At 34.3% G+C, this 19,600-nt stretch overlaps 1 protein-coding gene across 6 annotated transcripts in view; it reads right to left on the minus strand.

The window, feature by feature from the left end:
• The window catches only part of LOC141452433 (uncharacterized protein CG43867), a 488,462-nt gene that overhangs the window by 321,522 nt on the left and 147,340 nt on the right, over positions 1-19,600 (minus strand). For 5 of the 6 annotated variants that reach the window (XM_074124579.1, XM_074124583.1, XM_074124582.1 and 2 more), the window contains one exon: positions 9,496-9,839. In XM_074124579.1, the coding sequence (XP_073980680.1) occupies positions 9,496-9,723 (228 nt within the window). In that variant the 5' untranslated portion in view covers positions 9,724-9,839. Of the gene's footprint in view, positions 1-9,495; positions 9,840-14,225; positions 14,364-19,600 lie in introns of those variants that run through there. The other variant, XM_074124581.1, reaches the window with a different exon arrangement.

Below are 19,600 nucleotides of genomic sequence, written 5' to 3' on the forward strand. Positions count from 1 at the left end.
TAAAAAAATGCTTACACCAACATACATCAATGATTTCGATTATTTTATTTTTAATAAAAATCGTCTGTTTAAGTTTATTCTTCGATTAAAGTAATTGTTATTTTATGTAGTAGTCAAACGTTTATAATAATAGGTAATAATTATCTGGCTTTATCGCAAATAATATAGTTTTCTTCAATCACACTCTCAATGTAGCTGTTCTTCCCACAATGTTGTATATATGTTATGTAATATAAAATAAATAAGATATGCATATTTTTAGGACAGCTAATTATTCCAGTATTTTACTGTAAGTAAAATTAAATTACAATTGAGAAATGAATAATTGTTGTTGAATAATCTACTTGTTATTAACTGTGTGTTATTTGTGCTCACGAATATTTCGGTAAGACGAATTCAAGTCTGAAATATTGTTTTAAATCCTCCGTGATTCAAATTTAAACAGTAGCCGACTCTAACTTTGTCTTTTTCTACTTTAACATGCATGAATAAGATGTGACAACTTCAGAATAAAGGGCATATTAAAGATAAATCAGAAGAATAATTTGGAATAGAGTTAAAATAAAGTACCTATTTAAAAACGAAGATATAATATACATTTTATCATGATTATAACCAAATAATATTATGAACGAACTGGCCAGCATCTGTGGCATCTAATAAATTCTAAAAAATGTGAAGGAAAAGTTAATGCAGCAAAATTACTTAAATTATATCAACTAAGCTTGAATGAAATGTTGGGTACTTGCTGATTTGTGTACCTTTTGGCGTTTAATCAACCCTTATACTTAACTTTTTAAACTGTAAGTTTTTGTTAAGGAGTATAATTAAGATTCTGATTTCATCAATTTTCTTAATTGAAAAAATCAATTAATTTGGCAAAATGTTGTGTGTGATGAAGCCAGTTCAATTGAACTGTTTTCATGAGGATACTACACCGTTCAATTTGATACAGCTATTTAGAAATTGGGGTGGAGCGGTAGCACTGAATGTAAAAAGTTCCAATTAGAGTCCTGAAGAGTTCAAAAAAGCTAGGAAATATGGCTTTTTTCCTCACAATCCGCTGATTGACTGACGCTATATAGGGTATGTGGGATAACAAATTGAGAAGGTAAACTTAATTAAGATGGAAGGCAAAAAACTGGGAAAAGAAATTTGAAGAAGAACTTGATGAATCGCAAAGAAAAGGGTAATTGATTGGATCAGTTTTACTTTAAAAAAAAGGGTACAGGACATGTAAATATACTCGTACTCTGGGATGAAAAATTATGTCCGCTTCACCTTACAATGTTTGGAGACTCATTTAGAACAGCAAACAAAACTCGGGAGCCTGCAACCTATAATTAACCCAGTTTCCAGGAATATATATGAAAGGAGCTGAATGAGAGATCCAGATTCTGAATCAGGAATCGGATGTTACTATCTCCAATTACTGATAACAATTCCCATAAATAAACAATATATATACAGGGTGTTCATTTTAAGACGGCTCAAATGCATTTCATGCTTAAACGGTTGTTCTGAGCGAAAAATGGTAGAGGAAAAATTTGTTGCCCGTCACCTCTAGTTTCTGAATATGTGACTTGATTTTAGATTCCTGCCCGCATACGCGGCTGACGCGCGACCAAAAGTGAGGGCTCGCAGTTAACCCCCATTTTCATATATACAGTTTTAAAGAGTATACAAATTAGTGAAAGAAACCGGAAACCGCAATTCGATATTTTCAAAATTAAAGGTGCTAGGCCATTTCAAAATCTGGTATTTTTAATAATATTTCAATTTTTTTAACTTGTTATCAAAGAGAAAGAAGAGCACCCGATAGGTCATTTTTATTAATTTTTTATCCCCTTTCTACTAAAAATATTGCCAAGGCCGTAAAGCTAGTATTTTTCTTAATATCGGGAAATAAGTCGTTTTCCGAGTGATTTTTCTCAAATCAAACAAATTTTTCCTCTACCATTTTTCGCTCAGAACAACCGTTTAAGCATGAAATGCATTTGAGCTGTCTTAAAATGAACACCCTGTATATTTTTTGTTTTTTCTGCAATCTTTCCCATAATTCAGAGCATTAACTCTAAACATGGCTGTAAAGGCAACGCAATGAAAGTTATGAAGGTTTTTGATTTTAAAATATTTGATTAACTGGTGTTTCAAAAGAGAAAAAATTAAATCAAATTTGCTAAGAAAAGATGAATATTTCAAAGTGAACTGTGGAGCTGCAGACTCTGATATCCATCTAGTTCGAGCTGGTGTTCCTCAGGGCAGTGTCCTAGGTCCTCTTCTTTACTCCTTTATACACAGCAGATATACCTCAACATCCAAATACCATTCTTTCTACCTTTGCTGACGATACTGCAATCTTATCTCCTCATTCTGATCCTCTTATCGCTACACGAGCTCTACAAACACACATCAACCACTTACAGGACTGGCTTTTCAAATGGAGAATCAAAACTAACGTTACGAAATCAAAATATATATAGTATTTGCTCTGAGACGAAAAATCCTACCTCCCATCTTCATGATCCGAACTCCTATACCAACTGTGGACAAAGTACTCGCTATCTTAGACTGCACCTAGACAAACGGTTGACATGGAATACCCCCATACTAGACTGAAAAGACAAGAAACTAACCAACGCTACAAACTTCTCGCCAGAGTTCTTGACAAACGTTCGAAACTTAACCTACAAAACAAAAGACTCTTATAACTGTTGTTACTGCGACCTATTTGGTCATACGGTATCGAAGTATGGGGATTCGACTAAGCGTTCCAACTCTTTCGCATTCAGACTTTACTACAGTCAAAAATACTTCGAAAACTTCTTAACGCTCCATTCTATATTTCTAACCTCACTATCCATAATGACTTCAACATCCCTTTCATTACAGATCTGGCTAACACTCTTTTTCTCAAATTTCATTCTAGCAGCTCATCCTAACCCTCTCATAGACACTATCTTCCTCCACATTACCAGATAATCCTCTAAGAAGATTGAAGAGAAGATGGCCTCATGATCTTCTCTTATCGTGAGAGCAAAGCACGTTACTGGAGTGACACCACTGGGTGCCTTCTCCACCCATGATTTTCTTTAATTTCTTTTTTCTTTTACCATATTTGCTTGTTGCAGTGGTAAATTACAATAAAAGATTTATGAACAAAAATTTGCTAAGATATATATTAATTTGTTTGTAACCAATTAGTTATATTTTATTGTACTTATAATTCCTTACTTAACTGGAACAATGAATCTAGCCAACTTGTTTTATTTTACATTAAACGAAGTATTTTTAGAAAAATATTATTACTATTGAGAGAAATTATAGCTCGAGGTTATCTGTAACGATAGAACACTTTGCGGAAACTATAAACAGATCACTAATTGAACCAATTCAATTTACGATAACCTTCAGCATCCGGCTGGAATATTCTCAACACGTCTTTTACTTGCATCACAATAATTGCATCATATTTAATTATGCATAGTCATTATTACGTTTTAGTTTGGAATTTGAATATACAGGGTGATCCTATTTAAAACGCACCAATCGCTATTAACTTTTTTAGGAAAGCGGAATTCAGAAAAAAACCCACGAAGTAAACTACATGTTTTTTTTTGGTCTAGTTTTCAAATTTTCCACCCCCCGATACTGTATCTTTATTTTTGGCGGTGTTACGGCAAAAAAACTGATCGGAGTTTCATAAGGACCACTGGTTTTGACAATGATTATGAAAACCACATAAAAAATTGTGAAGAATGACGTTGACCCCGTTTCAATATCCCTAATATTTGTCGAGATATTTAAGATCAAAGTTACAATTTTATCTTATTCGTGAACGGTTTTCAGTATTAATTTTCCACCAGAAATACACGTGTTTGAGGTTCTCTGACTGCAAAAAAATTACATCGAATAGCTCGAATCACGCGTATGCAGTCATTCATAATGATAATGAAATTAATATTGAAATCACGAATAGATAAAATTGTAACTTTGATCTTAAATATTTCGACAAATATTAGGGATATAATGGAAGGGATTAGCTATGCGGTTAGGGTATTGGATTCCCACGCGGAGGTCCCGGATTCGAATCCAGCTGCTGGCCTTTAGATTTCCTCTTCCTAGGAGCTTCTTACTATCCGGTGATTGGACAGTGTTGTCTGTAATGAGAGAACACTGTCCGGAGGCCGGCAGTGCACTGAAAAAAGCTCCGGGCACCAATAACCTTAGATGTTGATGCACCTTAAATCATTTAAAAAAAAAAAAAAATTGGGGGTATCGAAACGAGGTCAACGTCATTTTTCACAATGTTTTTTGTAAAGTTGATAAATATTGTCAAAACCTTAAGGTCCTACCCTGATCAGGTTTTTGGCCTTAACTACGCCAAAAATGAAGGTACAGCTCAAGGGTGGTAAATTTGAAAACTAGACAAAAAAAAACATACAGTTTACTTCGTGTGTATTTTCGGAATTCCGCATTCCTAAAAAGTTATTAGCGATTGGTGCGTTTTAAATGGATCACCCTGTATACGAGGGTCGTTTGAAAAGTCCGTGCAAAGTCAGAGAGATAGCACCACTGGCGCGTATCAAAGTTATGTTTAGTTAGTAGCATCTCTTGGAAGAACACACACCAAGTTTCAGCCAGATCGGTCTATTTCTTTGTGTTTGGCATTCGTTTGAATCGAGGAAGTCGAGTGATTTTCAAAAAATGGACGAAAAAGAATTTCGTGTGTTGATTAAACACTACTTTATGAAAGGCAAAACGCCTCAGGAAGCTAAAGAGAAGCTTGATAAACATTATGGTGACTCTGCACCTTCGATTAGAACAGTTTATAAGTGGTTTCAAAATTTTCGGAGTGGCCATATGGGCACAAGTGACGCTGAACGTTCTGGACGCCCTGTTGAGGTTACTACTCCAGAAATCATTGATAAAATCCATGATATGGTGATGTATGACAGAAGAGTGAAGGTGCGTGAGATTGCTAGTGCTGTGGGCATCTCGAATGAACGGGTACATAATATTTTGCATCAACATTTGGACATGACAAAGCTATCCGCAAGATGGGTGCCGCGATTGTTCACGCTTGACCAAAAACGAAATCGTGTGAAGTGTTGCAAGGACGGTTTGCAGCTGTTCCAGAAGAATCCGCAGGACTTTAAGCGTCCCTGCTTCTCCTGAGACCAAAGAACAATCTAAACAATTGGTTACCAAGGGGGAATCTGCGCCAAAAAAGGCGAAGACCGTTCCTTCGGCCGGAAAGATTATGGCGACTGTCTTTTAGGATTCGCAAGGAATAATCCTCATCGACTATCTGGAAAAGGGTAAAACTATTACAGGTACATATTATTCATCGTTATTGGACCGTTTGAAAACCGAGCTGCAAGAAAAACGCCCACGATTGGCCCACAAAAAAGTCCTTTTCCATCACGACAACGCACCAGTTCACACCTTAGCAGTTGTGGTCGCAAAATTAATGGAAATAGGGTTCCAACTCGTTTCACATCCCCCCTATTCTCCAGACTTGGCTCCCTCGGACTACTATTTGTTCCCCAATATGAAGAACTGGCTGGCGGGAAAAAGATTTTATTCAAACGAGGAGGTGATTGCAGAAGCGAATGGCTATTTTTCAGACTTGGACAAATCCTATTATTCGGAAGGGATCAACAAACTAGAGCAGCGTTGGACGATGTGTATAAGCCTAAAAGGAGACTATGTTGAAAAATAAAAAAGGTTTACCCCAAAAAATTAAGTAGTTTTTATTTTTGCCCGGACTTTTCAAACGACCCTCGTATGTGAGAGTATAGTCCACTAGCTTATCTCTAAAAAGTATTATTTAATCTATCGTCACAATCGTAACATAAACAACTGTCTCTGATAACCTCTTCCTTCATTTCTGATCACCTGCAATTGATTTGTGACTTCAGCTCAAGAAAAATAAAAGGCTGTCGTTGAATTTGATAAAATTACAAAAGAAACAATCAAGCAAAAACTAAATTTATATCTACAGTTTCGTCATTTACATTAAATCGGAGCTGAATTGGCAAGACTTTACGAAATGATGTTGGAGAAGGAAAGTAAAATAAAATCATTTTGTTTGCTGCATGGGAGATAGCCTCTTTTCAATACGATATACAAGCGAATTCTCGATGATATGCTACTCTGTTCATGAATCTGCCATTTCCATGAAGACCATCACTCAAAACCTTCAACCACCACGAATATGAAGGGTTCAATTCAATTCCATTTTTAATGAAAAGAGGCATCATTTATAACGGGGGCTCCCAATTATGTAACAACGTGTCTTCCGTGAAAAGTTTAATTTATCTTTACGTTTTCAGACAGGTGAAAAAACAAAAGAAAAGAAAAAATGATTACGTCAGAGGGAGAAGTCTAAAAAAAACATCAAGCAATCGAATTACCCTTCCACCAAACACCCACCTGACCCTCGTGATAATTATTCAATTTATGTCTTTATTTTTTTAACTTGCGAGATCAATTTAAATAAAATTGCAAGCATAGGAAGAACAGCAACAAAAGTGACAAAAGGGGTATTTTCGTAACATTATGAAATGGTTAGAGTAAACTAAATAACTGCAAAATTTTTCAACTATTTCCTTTTATAACTTCGTATATGATAGCTGTTATACTTTATATGATTGAAGTTAACCAGAAAAAGTTATTCTTCAAGATGCTAGAAAAGCTAGATTTTCCCATCAATCTAAAGAAAATGGTTTGCATTAACACTAAACCTAATAAATGGTTTGCATAACTAGTCCTACCATGAACGGTCAAATGACCGCACTTTAAAATTACTTAAATTTCTTATTTTAGAATGAATATAATAATTATTTAACAATGAAAAAGCGTAGTTTCTTTTGTTTAAAAATAAATCTCGTAGATTTTACTCTTTTATGCATCATTTTTTATAATTATAGGCTTCTCAATTGCAAATTTCCCGTATACGTATTTTTTACATTTTAGACAGTATTTTTTAGTCTTATTGCCTTTGCAGTATCTTATTTGACTATTTTCCGACCACTTGTTCGTGTACTAATATTTGTCATGTTTTTGCAATGGTAACACAAATTTTGCCTTGAAATTTCACTTCCGGTAGTTTTTGATACAAAATCCATGCATTTATCCCTGCTAAGTCTTTCTTCCACGGGGTGTATACAATTCTGCTAATTTCAGAGCGACAAACTCCCCAAGCGGAACTGAAGGTTCTCTGCTTTCACGTTTTCCCAAAAATGGAAAGCCTTTTATTGCATCGAACGCTAGCCAAAATTTGATACCAAATTTGTCCGGTTTATTTGGCACGTACTGAATAAATCTGCATGTTGACTTTGTTGGGAACAAATGGTCCTTGGGAAGAGATATACGAGGTGTGTTCAAAAAGTAACGGGAATTTTCGTTTTTTGAAAAAAATATTTATTTATTCATCTACATTAATATTGTCGCCTTCAAAGTAGTCCCCTTCGCATACAATACACTTGTGCCAGCGCTTTTTCCAATCCTCGAAACACTTCTGAAACTCGATCTTTGTGATAGCTTTCAGCTCTTTCAGCGATTCGCTTTTAATGTCATCTATGCTTGTAAAACGACGGCCTTTTAATGTTCTCTTTATGTTTGGAAATAGAAAAAAGTCACATGGAGCCATGTCTGGCGAATATGGAGGCTGGGGCATCGTTAAAGTTTTGTTTTTGGCCAAAAATTCACGAACAAGCAATGAAGTGTGAGCAGGTGCATTATCGTGGTGCAAAATCCATGAATTGTTTTGCCACAAATCCAGGCGTTTTTTTCGGATTGCTTCACGCAAACGGCGTTGAACTTGTAGGTAGTACTCCTTATTGATTGTTTGACCTTGTGGCAAGAATTCATGATGCACTATGCCATTAAAATCGAAGAACACAGTGAGCATAACCTTCACATTCGACCGCACTTGTCGAGCCTTTTTCGGTCTTGGCGATCCAGAATGCCTCCACTGGGACGATTGAGCCTTAGTTTCGACATCATATCCGTAAACCCATGTTTCGTCACCTGTTATAACACGTTTCAGTAGATCCGCATCGTTGTCGACTTCATTGAGTGACTCTTGAGCAACTTCCATTCTCCGCTGTTTTTGTTCGAAATTCAACAATTTTGGAACAAATTTTGCTGCCACACGTTTCATACCCAAAACATCCGAAAAAATTTCATGGCATGAGCCAATTGATATGGCAACATCATCAGCGACTTCTCTGATTGTGATTCGGCGATCGTTCATAACCATTTCTTTCACTTTTTTCACGTTTTCATCGGTTGTTGATGTGCTTGGACGTCCAGGTCGTTCGTCATCTTCAACGTTTTCGCGGCCATCTTGGAAACGCTTATACCACTCGTAAATCCTTGTTTTACTCATAGCAGACTCACCATATGCCTTTATTAACATTTCACACACTTTATTTCATTTTTTACGCAAAATTTAATACAAATTCTTTGATCCATTTTTTTTAACAAACAAAAATCGCCAAGCTCGAAAAACACGTCTAACCTTAACGGCTGCCACTTAAGAAGTAAACAATGAATATTACTGAAAATTTTATCGTACTTCAGGGGCATGTGTACCAACATAATAAAAAAAAAATTTACAATCAGACTCTCCAAACCCGCGAAATTTAAAAATTCCCGTTATTTTTTGAACACACCTCGTATGCTCTTGGTTAGAACAGTTTTGACTGTTCTCTACGAATTTGTTCCAAAATTTAGAAATCAAAGCAAATTTATCGGTTTGTAAACGATTATTTCTTTGATCCACTCGAATAAACCTCACCATTTCCGTCTATACATTTCTGCTCACAATGTTTGAGAAGAATGCTAGTCCATATTTTTTGTTCCAGTGAAAAGGGCAATATCGTACATTTTTCGCCTCATATGCACCACATGCAAACAATAATCCGAAAAATGCATTATCAAATTGAGTTTTCGAGAGAATTCTGTTACAAAAAATAAATAAATAAATAAAATAAAATATTAAAATAAGTAAATAAAACGTTAGTTAAGACGGACTACATATTTTTCTCAAAAATCAAATATTTGTAAAAGAAGTGAATGTTAAAAAAAACAATTGTATACATATTTTAGGAAAAGTCTTGAAGTTTAATGGCGGTATGATGACGCTGTAATTAGAAAATTTAAACCAAATTTAAAAAACGGTCAATTGACCGGTCGTGGTAGGTTTAGTGTTAAAATTAAAGTATGGCGAAATATATTTACTACGAAGAGTTAATAAATGAAGACACATTTATTGTGAAAAAAGGGGTTAAGTCCAATTTTTACGAAAATGAGTTTTGGTATCATTAAGTAGTTCATCACCACAAACTTCAGATGAAGTAACATCACAGACCCTACTCCAAATACAACACCAAAATACTTTTTTGAGACACAAATTGTTACAAACCAGCTCCCCTCAGGACACATTTAATAAAAATTAAAGAAATAAATAATAATAATATTTACCTTATCTTTAAGAAGATCCCTAATCTTGGATGCATGAAGTTTGTACTTGTGTAATTCTAATTGTAATTCTAGACATCTTTGTTCCCAATCAACTTCATCCTCTCGATCTGTACCAGGCCTTGGCGAACCAGGTGGGCTTTCCGACCAAGAGGAACACGAACCAAGATCTGATAAACGCGCCAGCGGATCGCCTAAACCAGAACTACCGTCCGAACAGCAATCTTCCATTTTTTTTCTTTTTTTTTAATATATTTAATTACTTATTAATAATCAGGTACTTGGAGAAAAACGCCTTGCCATTGCAAGTATTTCAGTCATTTCTCTGTGGTCTGATGTTTTCTCAGCTGTAACAGAAAAAAAAATATATATATATTAATTACGTTAACCATAAGAGAAATGTTGGACCTTGAATTTACAACAATTTTTTTGGTACAACAAGCAAAAGTAAATATTTAGTTTTGAATATATTTAAGGGCTTTGCTTGTTTTGTGCATAGGTAATATTTTAGAAGTGAAAAGTTACGAGATGAATTTAAAACGAGATGGCAAGCAAATTTAAGCAGTTTCCTGCTTAAATACATACTGGGTTTCATTTATTTTATATCTCAAATTTTTGCAGAAATGTTTTGCAGTAAATTAACATTTATATAATAAACCATGTAGCCATTCTCATTCAGTTAGCAAGTGTAGTTCGAGATGGAAATGGAATTGAAGTGACATTTTTTATACCAAACTGATAATTCAATGATGGAAAGAAGTCCGCAAACGGATAAAATCAGCAACAGTATCCAGCACTGCGGATCTAACCAGATTTTCAAGCTTATTTCTTTTACTTTAAGGAGAAGTAAAGCTGCATCAACTTCTAACTAAATCCCAAACCGGTGAAAGTAAAGTAACGCCTGTTTTTTTCCAGGCGTTCATTACGCCTAACTACCAAATTAGGAGAAATTAGACGGAGGCGACTAGCAAACCGAACTGTTAAATTCTCATATAACCAATTTAAAAAAATTCAAGGCCAAGACACCAGGAATCGAAACCTAATATTTAATGGCTAACATAAGGAACCCTATAGTAAAGAACGTTTCCTAGTCGCCGCTGCCCGTGGCACCTTTTTTCGTTGTTAGACTTAAACAAAATATGAATTACTTTACTTTTATTATAGTCTTTACTTTTAATATCGCCTTGTATTACCACAACAGACTAAAACGTTAAAAAACTGTACAAACTACCGCAACAATTAACACGAAAATGCACTAAACCTGGGGTAGCCAACCTAAATAATCTTGTGGGTCACTTTGAAAATTCATTATAAGCCTGCGAACCGCCTGCTATCACCTTCAAAAAACGAGCTAGGACGCTGCAATTATGCACAATTATAGAGGTAAGGGAGCACTATAATTGTAAATATTTTCGCTGAGTTAACGCCAATAGAACCGGAGATACAGCGATCCGAAATATGAAGGAAATGCAAAACTCTCAATCTTTATCACTTGATATCCCCTTCAAAAAACGAGCTAGGACGCTGCAATTATGCACAATTATAGAGGTAAGGGAGTACTATAATTGTAAATATTTTCGCTGAGTTAACGCCAATAGAACCGGAGATACAGCGATTCGAAATATGAAGGAAATGCAAAACTCTCACTCTTTATCACTTGATATCCCCTTCAAAAAACGATCTAGGACGCTGCAATTATGCACAATTATAGAGGTAAGGGAGCACTATAATTGTAAATATTTTCGCTGAGTTAACGCCAATAGAACCGGAGATACAGCGATTCGAAATATGAAGGAAATGCAAAACTCTCAATCTTTATCACTTGATATCCCCTTCAAAAAACGATCTAGGACGCTGCAATTATGCACAATTGTAGAGGTAGGTGAGCACTATAATTGTACATATTTTCGCAGAGATAACGCCAAAGGACAGGAGATAAATACAGCGATTCGAAATATGAAGGAAATGGAAAACGCCCAATAATTTTCACCTTATATCTTCTTTAAAAATTGAGTTAGAAAACGAGAATTCCGCACAATTGTAGTAGTAAATGTGCACTTTAATTATCCATATTTATGTCAATTAGTTCTTTTTGGAGATAATACTGAAATTTTGTAAAATTAGGATGAATATCGCGGGCCACAGAATTATTCAATAATCCTCTGTTCTAAACTACAAAGTAGAAGATTGATTTACTCAATAAACGAGCACCTTGGCATGAATCATCAATATTTTTCATTTTCAAAGAGAAAACACTTAGTCTGACTATAACAAATCCTAACTGTCTTTATAGCAAGAAATAAAACTTAAAATTTCTTAAATTCTACGCCTATCTAACGAGGTTTTAGTAAAAATTGTCGATTTTGAAACAGAACTGAATATCAAAAAGTCCACCAAGAAAAAATGGAAAATAATTCAAAAAAACGAAACAATATTAGAACTAGAGTACACATGGAGGAAACAGCGTTGAGAACAGGTAAAGCGAGAATGAGCAACTCTTCTCCAGGGGGAACTTTTGTGTAAACAGTGCGAGAAAAGGGAAATTAGTGGTCGTCCAGGGAGGTTTCGTTATAATAAAGAGGGTGTAGGCGTGAAGACACAAACGCACAATGAGAGAGTGCTGGGACATTGCCAAGAAGTAGAGTAGCAAAGTGCCTACACTCCCACATTCCTGCTCTGGACTTTGTAGTTAGTGCAAGAGGTAATACATGGAACCTTAAGAACTTGACAACACTTTACCTTGTAGCATAGATCTTCGTTAAGTTATCTAGATAGTGGATACAAGCCAGTACATTGTGTTATAATCTCAGGATGGATCTTTCTTTAGATGAAATATAAAACACAATGTTGTCTTATTTACGTAAGTGCATTGACACTTGAAGAACTAGTTTTCTAAAAGACTATATAGAGTAAGTTTCAAGCGAGAATGGACTTAAGATTGAAAACTGTTATTTATTTAGAATGAAAAGTCCGAAATAAGAAGTTCATTACAAACAGAAAAATTCTATTTTCCAGTCAATTTCTACATACTTTGTACATAGCAGACATTCCAGTTCTTCAACGAGACAGCAATCTTATCATCACACATCCTGCGACATAACCAAGCTTTAACCTACAACAACACTTTGAATACACTAGCCCATCTGGGCTGAACTATGGGATTGTAAAACGCAACACTATCAAATCAGCACAAAATAACATTTACACCAAGACGAGAATCATGTCCTACTACTTACAACAGTAAGTACCTCTACGAACCATAAATACTGCACGATAGCCGCCCGATCTGACATCTTGGATGGGAAGAAACACAACAAAACAAACGAGTAAAACTGAAACGAAACGTCGATTTAGAGAGACTGTAAACTGTAGTAGAACGACGATTAGCAACAAACCACAATCTACTAGACACAATACTAACCAATACCAATACCAACATATGACACCTAGTTGGTAGGAGAACCTAATTAAGCAAATCTAGCTGGACTAAGTATGTTATTAAAGAGAAATAAAGGATATTAAAAGATAGACCGGCTAAAGCCCAAATCAAAGTAAAAGTAGCATTTTAAAAAAAAGTAGTATTTTAACAAGAAAAAGTGTGATTATTCACAAAAATGTTTGTCGGCCGCAACCATAATTTAAAGCGATTTCCCAGCTCATATATATTCGATTATTCTCCATCGATAACTTTGTAAAATCATTTAGAGTACTAAAATATTATATATTCTGATCGCCAATGCTATCTAAATAAACAAAAAAATTAGTAATTCACAAAACTATTGTCTGCAAATGTTAACTCTAAAGGCAAAACTAATAATATCAAAAGAAGTTTTAATGTTAATTTGCCAACTTGTAATAGCTAAAGTTAATAACCTCGTATAAATAGTTATTTCTGCATGAATAAGTTTTTACAGTAAACTTTTGTTATGAAACTTATCTAATATAATATTTAGTATGAATTCCATAACTATTGTAATAATAGTAACATTGTTACTAGAATAAAACTGTTTACAAATTTCTTGTAATTAGGAAATGGGTATCAACTTGTTTTATGTTATTATTGTTATTGTGTTCTTGGTAGTGGAATTAGAATTTCATTGTCCTGGTTTTTAGTAAAGGAATTATGTTTATTATTATCAGTAGACAAATATGGTAGAGGCTAAATTTAATCCTTTTAAATATTCATGTAAACCTTTAACTAGAAAAAGAAATTAGGTATTTATTTCATTTCCCATTTTATTACTAAAAAAAAAACTTCTAATGTACACTCACACATCACTTTACCTCAAATAATTCGTTCTAAATAGATTAATTGACTTCAATATTACTGTAAAAGAGAAGTCACGGCTACCCAGAACAACCACTATATTCTCTGAGAAATAGGCGTCAAACCAAACTGATAGAAAAGCATAAATACACATTTTGTTCACGTTCAAATGAATCATTTTTTTTTGGAAAACGCCAAGAAAATTGTAGAAAACTATTTAGGGTTACAAAGAATGCTAATTTCAGGCTAAAAGTCGATTAAATATAAAAGATAATAGAATATATTAGAAAGTTTTAGAAATCTATTTTAATACTTCTTTATTGAAAATTAAAGAATTAACCAACACTGAACGTAGTCAAGACGTAGCATTTGTAAGTAATAATTAAATGATAACATGCTATTTCCATGCAAGAATAATAAATGAATAATTGAAATGTAAAATAAGTAATTGATAATGAAGTCTTACCTTGTTTAAGGAGTATCCATCAACAGATCACCAGTCCACAATAGCACTTGTCACTAGTTAAAATAATTTGCAACACTATTCGCACTAAAACTATATACCGCGCACTTAAACACAATTTATAAAATAGAACTTAACTTTAATACTCAATAATTTTCATGTAAAAATTACGTTAATAATGAGACACGAGTAAAGAGGTAAAGATGGCCGTCGGTAACTGGCCAGGCAGATCAGCTGGTAAGGGAAGGTTATTTTATCTTTTTTACCAACTTGATTTTACTTATTTATTTTCAACAATAATCAACAATAATAAAATGTAATTAGTGATTTTTTATTACAAAATTTTAATTAAATGTAAAAAGTGAGTGTTTATGCCAGATTTTTCTTCATTAGCAATGATTTAATTAAATCTTCGATACACTAAAGTCGACTTTTAAATAAATCGATGAAATAGAATCCACATAATTCATTGTATGTTAAAAATACAAAAAAGTAAAAAAAAAAAAAAAAAAGGTTATATAACCTTACCAGCTGAGTGAACCAGCTTGATTTACCCGCTGATCAGAATGGCCAGTTATCGTCGGCCATCTTTAACTCGTTAGTGATCTCTCTTTATTAACTTGATTTTTTAAGTGAAAATTATTGCGGGTTGATGTGAAGTTCTATTTTATAAATTGTTTTTAAGTTATTCTTAGTGCGCGATATACGGTTTCAGTGTAAATAGTGTTGTGAATTATTTTAACTAGTGTCAAGTGCTATTGGAATAGTGATCTACTGAGATGCTGACGAACTTTTATAAACTTAAGGCAAGGTAAGACTTCATTATCAATTATGTTTTTATTATTCTTGCTTGCAAATAACATTATATTATATCCTTATTGCTTTCAAAATAAAAAGCTCGGCAAAAATAAAAAAAAATCTTATTGAAGTCTAAAAAATTATCTTTACCTAAAAAGCTAAGAATCTTACTTCCTAAAAAAGAAAAATGTGTTAAAAATGCAAAAAAAATCAATAGAACTGTAGAATAAGCCTTACTTATTTACAATTTCTTCAGTATCTTAGGGGCTACAGTTTTATAAGAGCATGATAAAGAATACAACAAAGAAAAGCAAAAAGAAAATCTGAGAAAGGAAAAGTTTTTTAAAGTCAGATAATGAACGACTTAATGACCGAATCTAGGGGAAGAAAGAAAGTTCTTTTTTTAGATAGAGATAGAGCGAGAGTTCAGCGCCGGAAGTGGAATGAAAATGTTCTAAAAGTGGAAGGGTTGGAAAATGGTGGGTGTGAGGAGGTTGGAAACGGAAAAGAGCAACTCAATGATTTATACAATCCAAAGTGGAGTTCGCCAAGTGTTCAGTTTGGAGAGTTCTAAAACAGTTTGGTTTCAAAGGGTGAATGAAGCGAGGAGAGCACTTCTAAGTGTACCCAAGAGCTAAATTGCTTGAAACTGTAAAATGTTAAGTAGAATGATTGCCACCATTTATAGTAATGATAGATCCAAGAATAAGTTTATAATCGTCGGAGACTTGAGAAGAATTTAGAAGGCAGTTTTTAAACTTGAGCCGCTACGAGTATTAACAGTGGAACATTCATACCAACATCAAGGTACCTTACAATCAAAAAAAGAACTAGAGCTACATGGAACCCTTTTCTAGGGACTGTTTAGGCCAGAAGTCAATCTTATTTCGTCTATCGCCCATTTTGAGAAACAATTTTTTTCTAGCGCTCCCTAAAATTTTTAACTTAACCACATGTCAAAAATCACAATCTCAATCATAACTTTAATTTATTTATAGCGTGCCATTTGAGTCTTATCCTGTTTCTGAGTTCGAACTTACATTTTAAATGAGGCTGTTCTATTGAGAGCAATAAATCGCAAATTTAAAAAATAATATTTAGAAAAACTTTTATTCAAATTAAAACAAACATTTCAATTTAAATTTTAAAACTAATCTAATGTGAAAGATGAATCTGATGATTTTTAACATGTTTGTTGATATCAGGCTCGAATTTAGTCGAAAAAACAGCCGTAAGTTACCGCGTTAGGTAACATGCAAACGATTTCTCTTTCTAGTAGACACTTGTTGCCACAGCACTAAATCCATGTTCACAAAAATACGATGAGAATGCTATCAAAAAATCGTTGAACAATCGATCACAGTCCAGGGTCCACAATTGCGGGATTGGCCTTTGTAGCCCAAATTAAGGAAACAACCAAATAATCGATGTAGTGTAGTAGGAAGGTTTTGATTATAGTTTAAAACACATTTAGAAAAAACACAAATCAGTCATCGCCCTCCTAAAAAGCTTCAACAACCCCCCAGTTTTCTCGGGGACCTTTATCGCCCCCATCACCTGTAGGCCTCCAGCTTTGAGAAAGATTGGTTTAGACGGTTATTCCCGACAATTCACCGATTTGGCTCGAACAGGAAAATGTAACCATTGTTTTGTTATATTCATGAGGCAACTTATATAGTTTTAATTTTAAAGCATGGTCTCTTTTTTTCTTTTTCATCAAATCTATCTTTGAAGTCGCCAAAAATTCTTTCCCAAATACAGAAAATGTTTTGCACCGTTTTTATGGGTGGAAAACGCGAATATTGGCGGAAAAGTTAAAAATTGCAAATATCTTGGACACTATTGAGAATCGGGCCATAGTGAATAGAATATTTTTTGTTGCATTTGAGCTGCTGAATCCCCTCCCGAAGTTTCGACCTCTCCACCGTATTCAGGCTCTTCCTTGAGTGGGTTGCGAACGACTAATGGCCACAAAGATGGAAACTAAATAGGCAAGCATTCCAAGGAACCAGCCTAGGAGATCGGCATTGTTCACTGGAGATAAGTCGCTTGCCCTTCGCCGCTTTAGTCTAAGATGAGTATCCGAAAGAGTGTTCTCGTGGGCAGTTTTCGCGTTAGACTGTTTGGGATAGTGATGTTTTATGTAACGAGTTACGAGCTGATTCGGTAGCAAAAGATATTTAAATCTGTGTGAATTGTACGATAAAGAAAAATGCAGTGAGTTGTACAGTTCTTACAACCTTTGTATAGTTTGTGGACAATTGATTTTAGATTGTTTGGAGGTTCTGATAGTTACAGAGAAATGAACTATAACGTTAACATATCTAACTGGGCGGCATAATTCTCAAAAAAATAACTTATTTTTCTCTTAAGATAAAATACTAAATGAAATAGCTACAGTTAAGTAAAACCAATATTTCTTGCGCGTGAACCTAAAAAAGAAAAAGGAATCTGTAGCAGAAGAGAATTAAGGACGGAAGAGAGAGAGAAAAAGACAGGAAATTAAGAAGGAGCAGAAGAGGATGATGGTGCTAGTTCAATGATGTCTGTAAAAGAAATGATGATGACCTCCTACCATCATCATACGTGTCGCTTCTGATAATATTCCTGCCATTTAATTTACAATTCTATCTAGAAATGAACTTCCACCTCAACACTCTACCCTGTGGATTTTCTTATTTATTTTCCCGGCTTTCCGGCTCTTATATTTCACCTCAATGTCTCCCCATTTTTTAACCGGAAAATGAAGAAAATTAAACGAACAGAAAATATGATTTCTTCCGTTTCTAAAAAAAAAAAAGACAGGAGAATTGAAAATGAAGAACCAACCTTTTTATTAAAATATTTAAATTTCCTAGCACGAAAGAAGAACTGCGTAAAACAAAAGGCATGATTTACTAGGTAGCTACTGGAAGCTAGATTTGTTTAGCAATAGTAAAGATGATTAGCTATAGTAAGATATGGCTGGCAGGAAATCAGCGGGAATAACGGTCATCGAACTATTTCTTCTTCGTCTGTCTCGTTCACAAACTGTATGACATCCGATACACCATCCAACATATCTAGGTACAAGATTCTGCAATGTTTTACATCATACTAGCCTACACCATGCAATAAGAAGCACCTAGGAAGAGAAAAATCTAAGGACTAGCTGTTGGATTCGAACCCGGTACCTCCGCGTGGGAATCGAGTAAGCTAACCATCGAGCTAAACCTGTTCTTGATGTACGGAGTCGTCCTACAAAGAGCTTCTTCTTTTTTTAATAATCTTGAGACAATAATTTTCTCAAATAACGAACTTTATGATCATGATTAAATAAGTATAAAGCTTAATTAATGAACCTTCCATCTTGTTCAAGTTTTGCCCACTAATACTCTCTCAGAGGCGCCACGGTAGCCGAGCGGTTAGAGGTGAGACCTGTAAAGCTAATACGTATTGTGGTACTGGGTTCGATTCCCGGTCTTAGGCCTTGGATTTTATTTAATGGTTAATAAAAGAAATCTACAGTAAAGTATGTTTGCTAGTCGCCTCCGTCCATGACACGTAATTGGTAGTTGGACGTTAAGCCCCGCCTGAAAAAATAGGCATTACTTTAATTTACTTTACTAAAGTTAGAAGACGAGTTGTTTTATTTGACCGATTCCTCGCAAATCTTCCAACCTAAGTTTAACAATTTGCGGTCACGAAAACTATATATTCATAATTGCAATGAATGTTCGTTTGATCAAATTTGTGAGATAAGCGCTTCGCTAATTGTGTGACCTAGATAAGAGCAAATAAATTAACAAATAAGTGCACAAATACACACAAAGAGAAAGGAAAATAAACAACATAGATATAACCTGCAGCATAAATATTACAGAATTAGTTTTGATGGAGGATAAGTTTGATGACGAAAATTGCTCCTTAAGGTTTTCACTCCTGGATAATATATTAACTTTACAAAGTAAAAGAGAATTTTATAATCAAATAATGGTATTAGGAAGAGCACACCTGGCTCCATTATATTAAGAAGTGTTCGATAGAGTAAGAGAGAGGCAGTGTAAGTTGTAGAGAAAGTGCCGAGCACTTAGGGGGATTACCAACGGCAGTAAGTTATAATGATTCTCAGAGAATAGAGAAAGCAACCTCTTCATTTCTTTACACTTCACAATACTTCTATATCTATCGTACCGCAACTAAGAGAAAGGAGATGTTTATATAAACAAAGATGTGGAACAAAAGAGTATAGCAATACTGAATAAAGGATAGAAAGAAAGTGAATCCGCTTTTCTGGAAGGCATCAAAACAGGATTACTGAAGCATTACTGACGGGAAAAGAAAATATGGAAGGCCTTGGCGAATCTATCAAAACAATACCTAAAGGCGGGTATACTGTTAAATAAACACTTCCGGGCATAAATTGTTTGAACTTAATAAATAAACTTCTAAGAAGTTGTACAAATTTATATTATATACAAACTAAATAAATAAAAAAAAAGAATTTACTTAGCCAGTACCTTAGATCTTAATAGAAAAATATCTATACTTTTATTCAAATATAAATGCGCATAAAATAAACATGGCCAATCTTAAGAAGG

Source organism: Rhodnius prolixus, unplaced genomic scaffold, assembly GCF_049639745.1.
Source record: "Rhodnius prolixus isolate KJV_2025 unplaced genomic scaffold, Rpr scaffold_3, whole genome shotgun sequence".
In the NCBI taxonomy this organism is placed as follows: Eukaryota; Metazoa; Arthropoda; class Insecta; order Hemiptera; family Reduviidae; genus Rhodnius; species Rhodnius prolixus.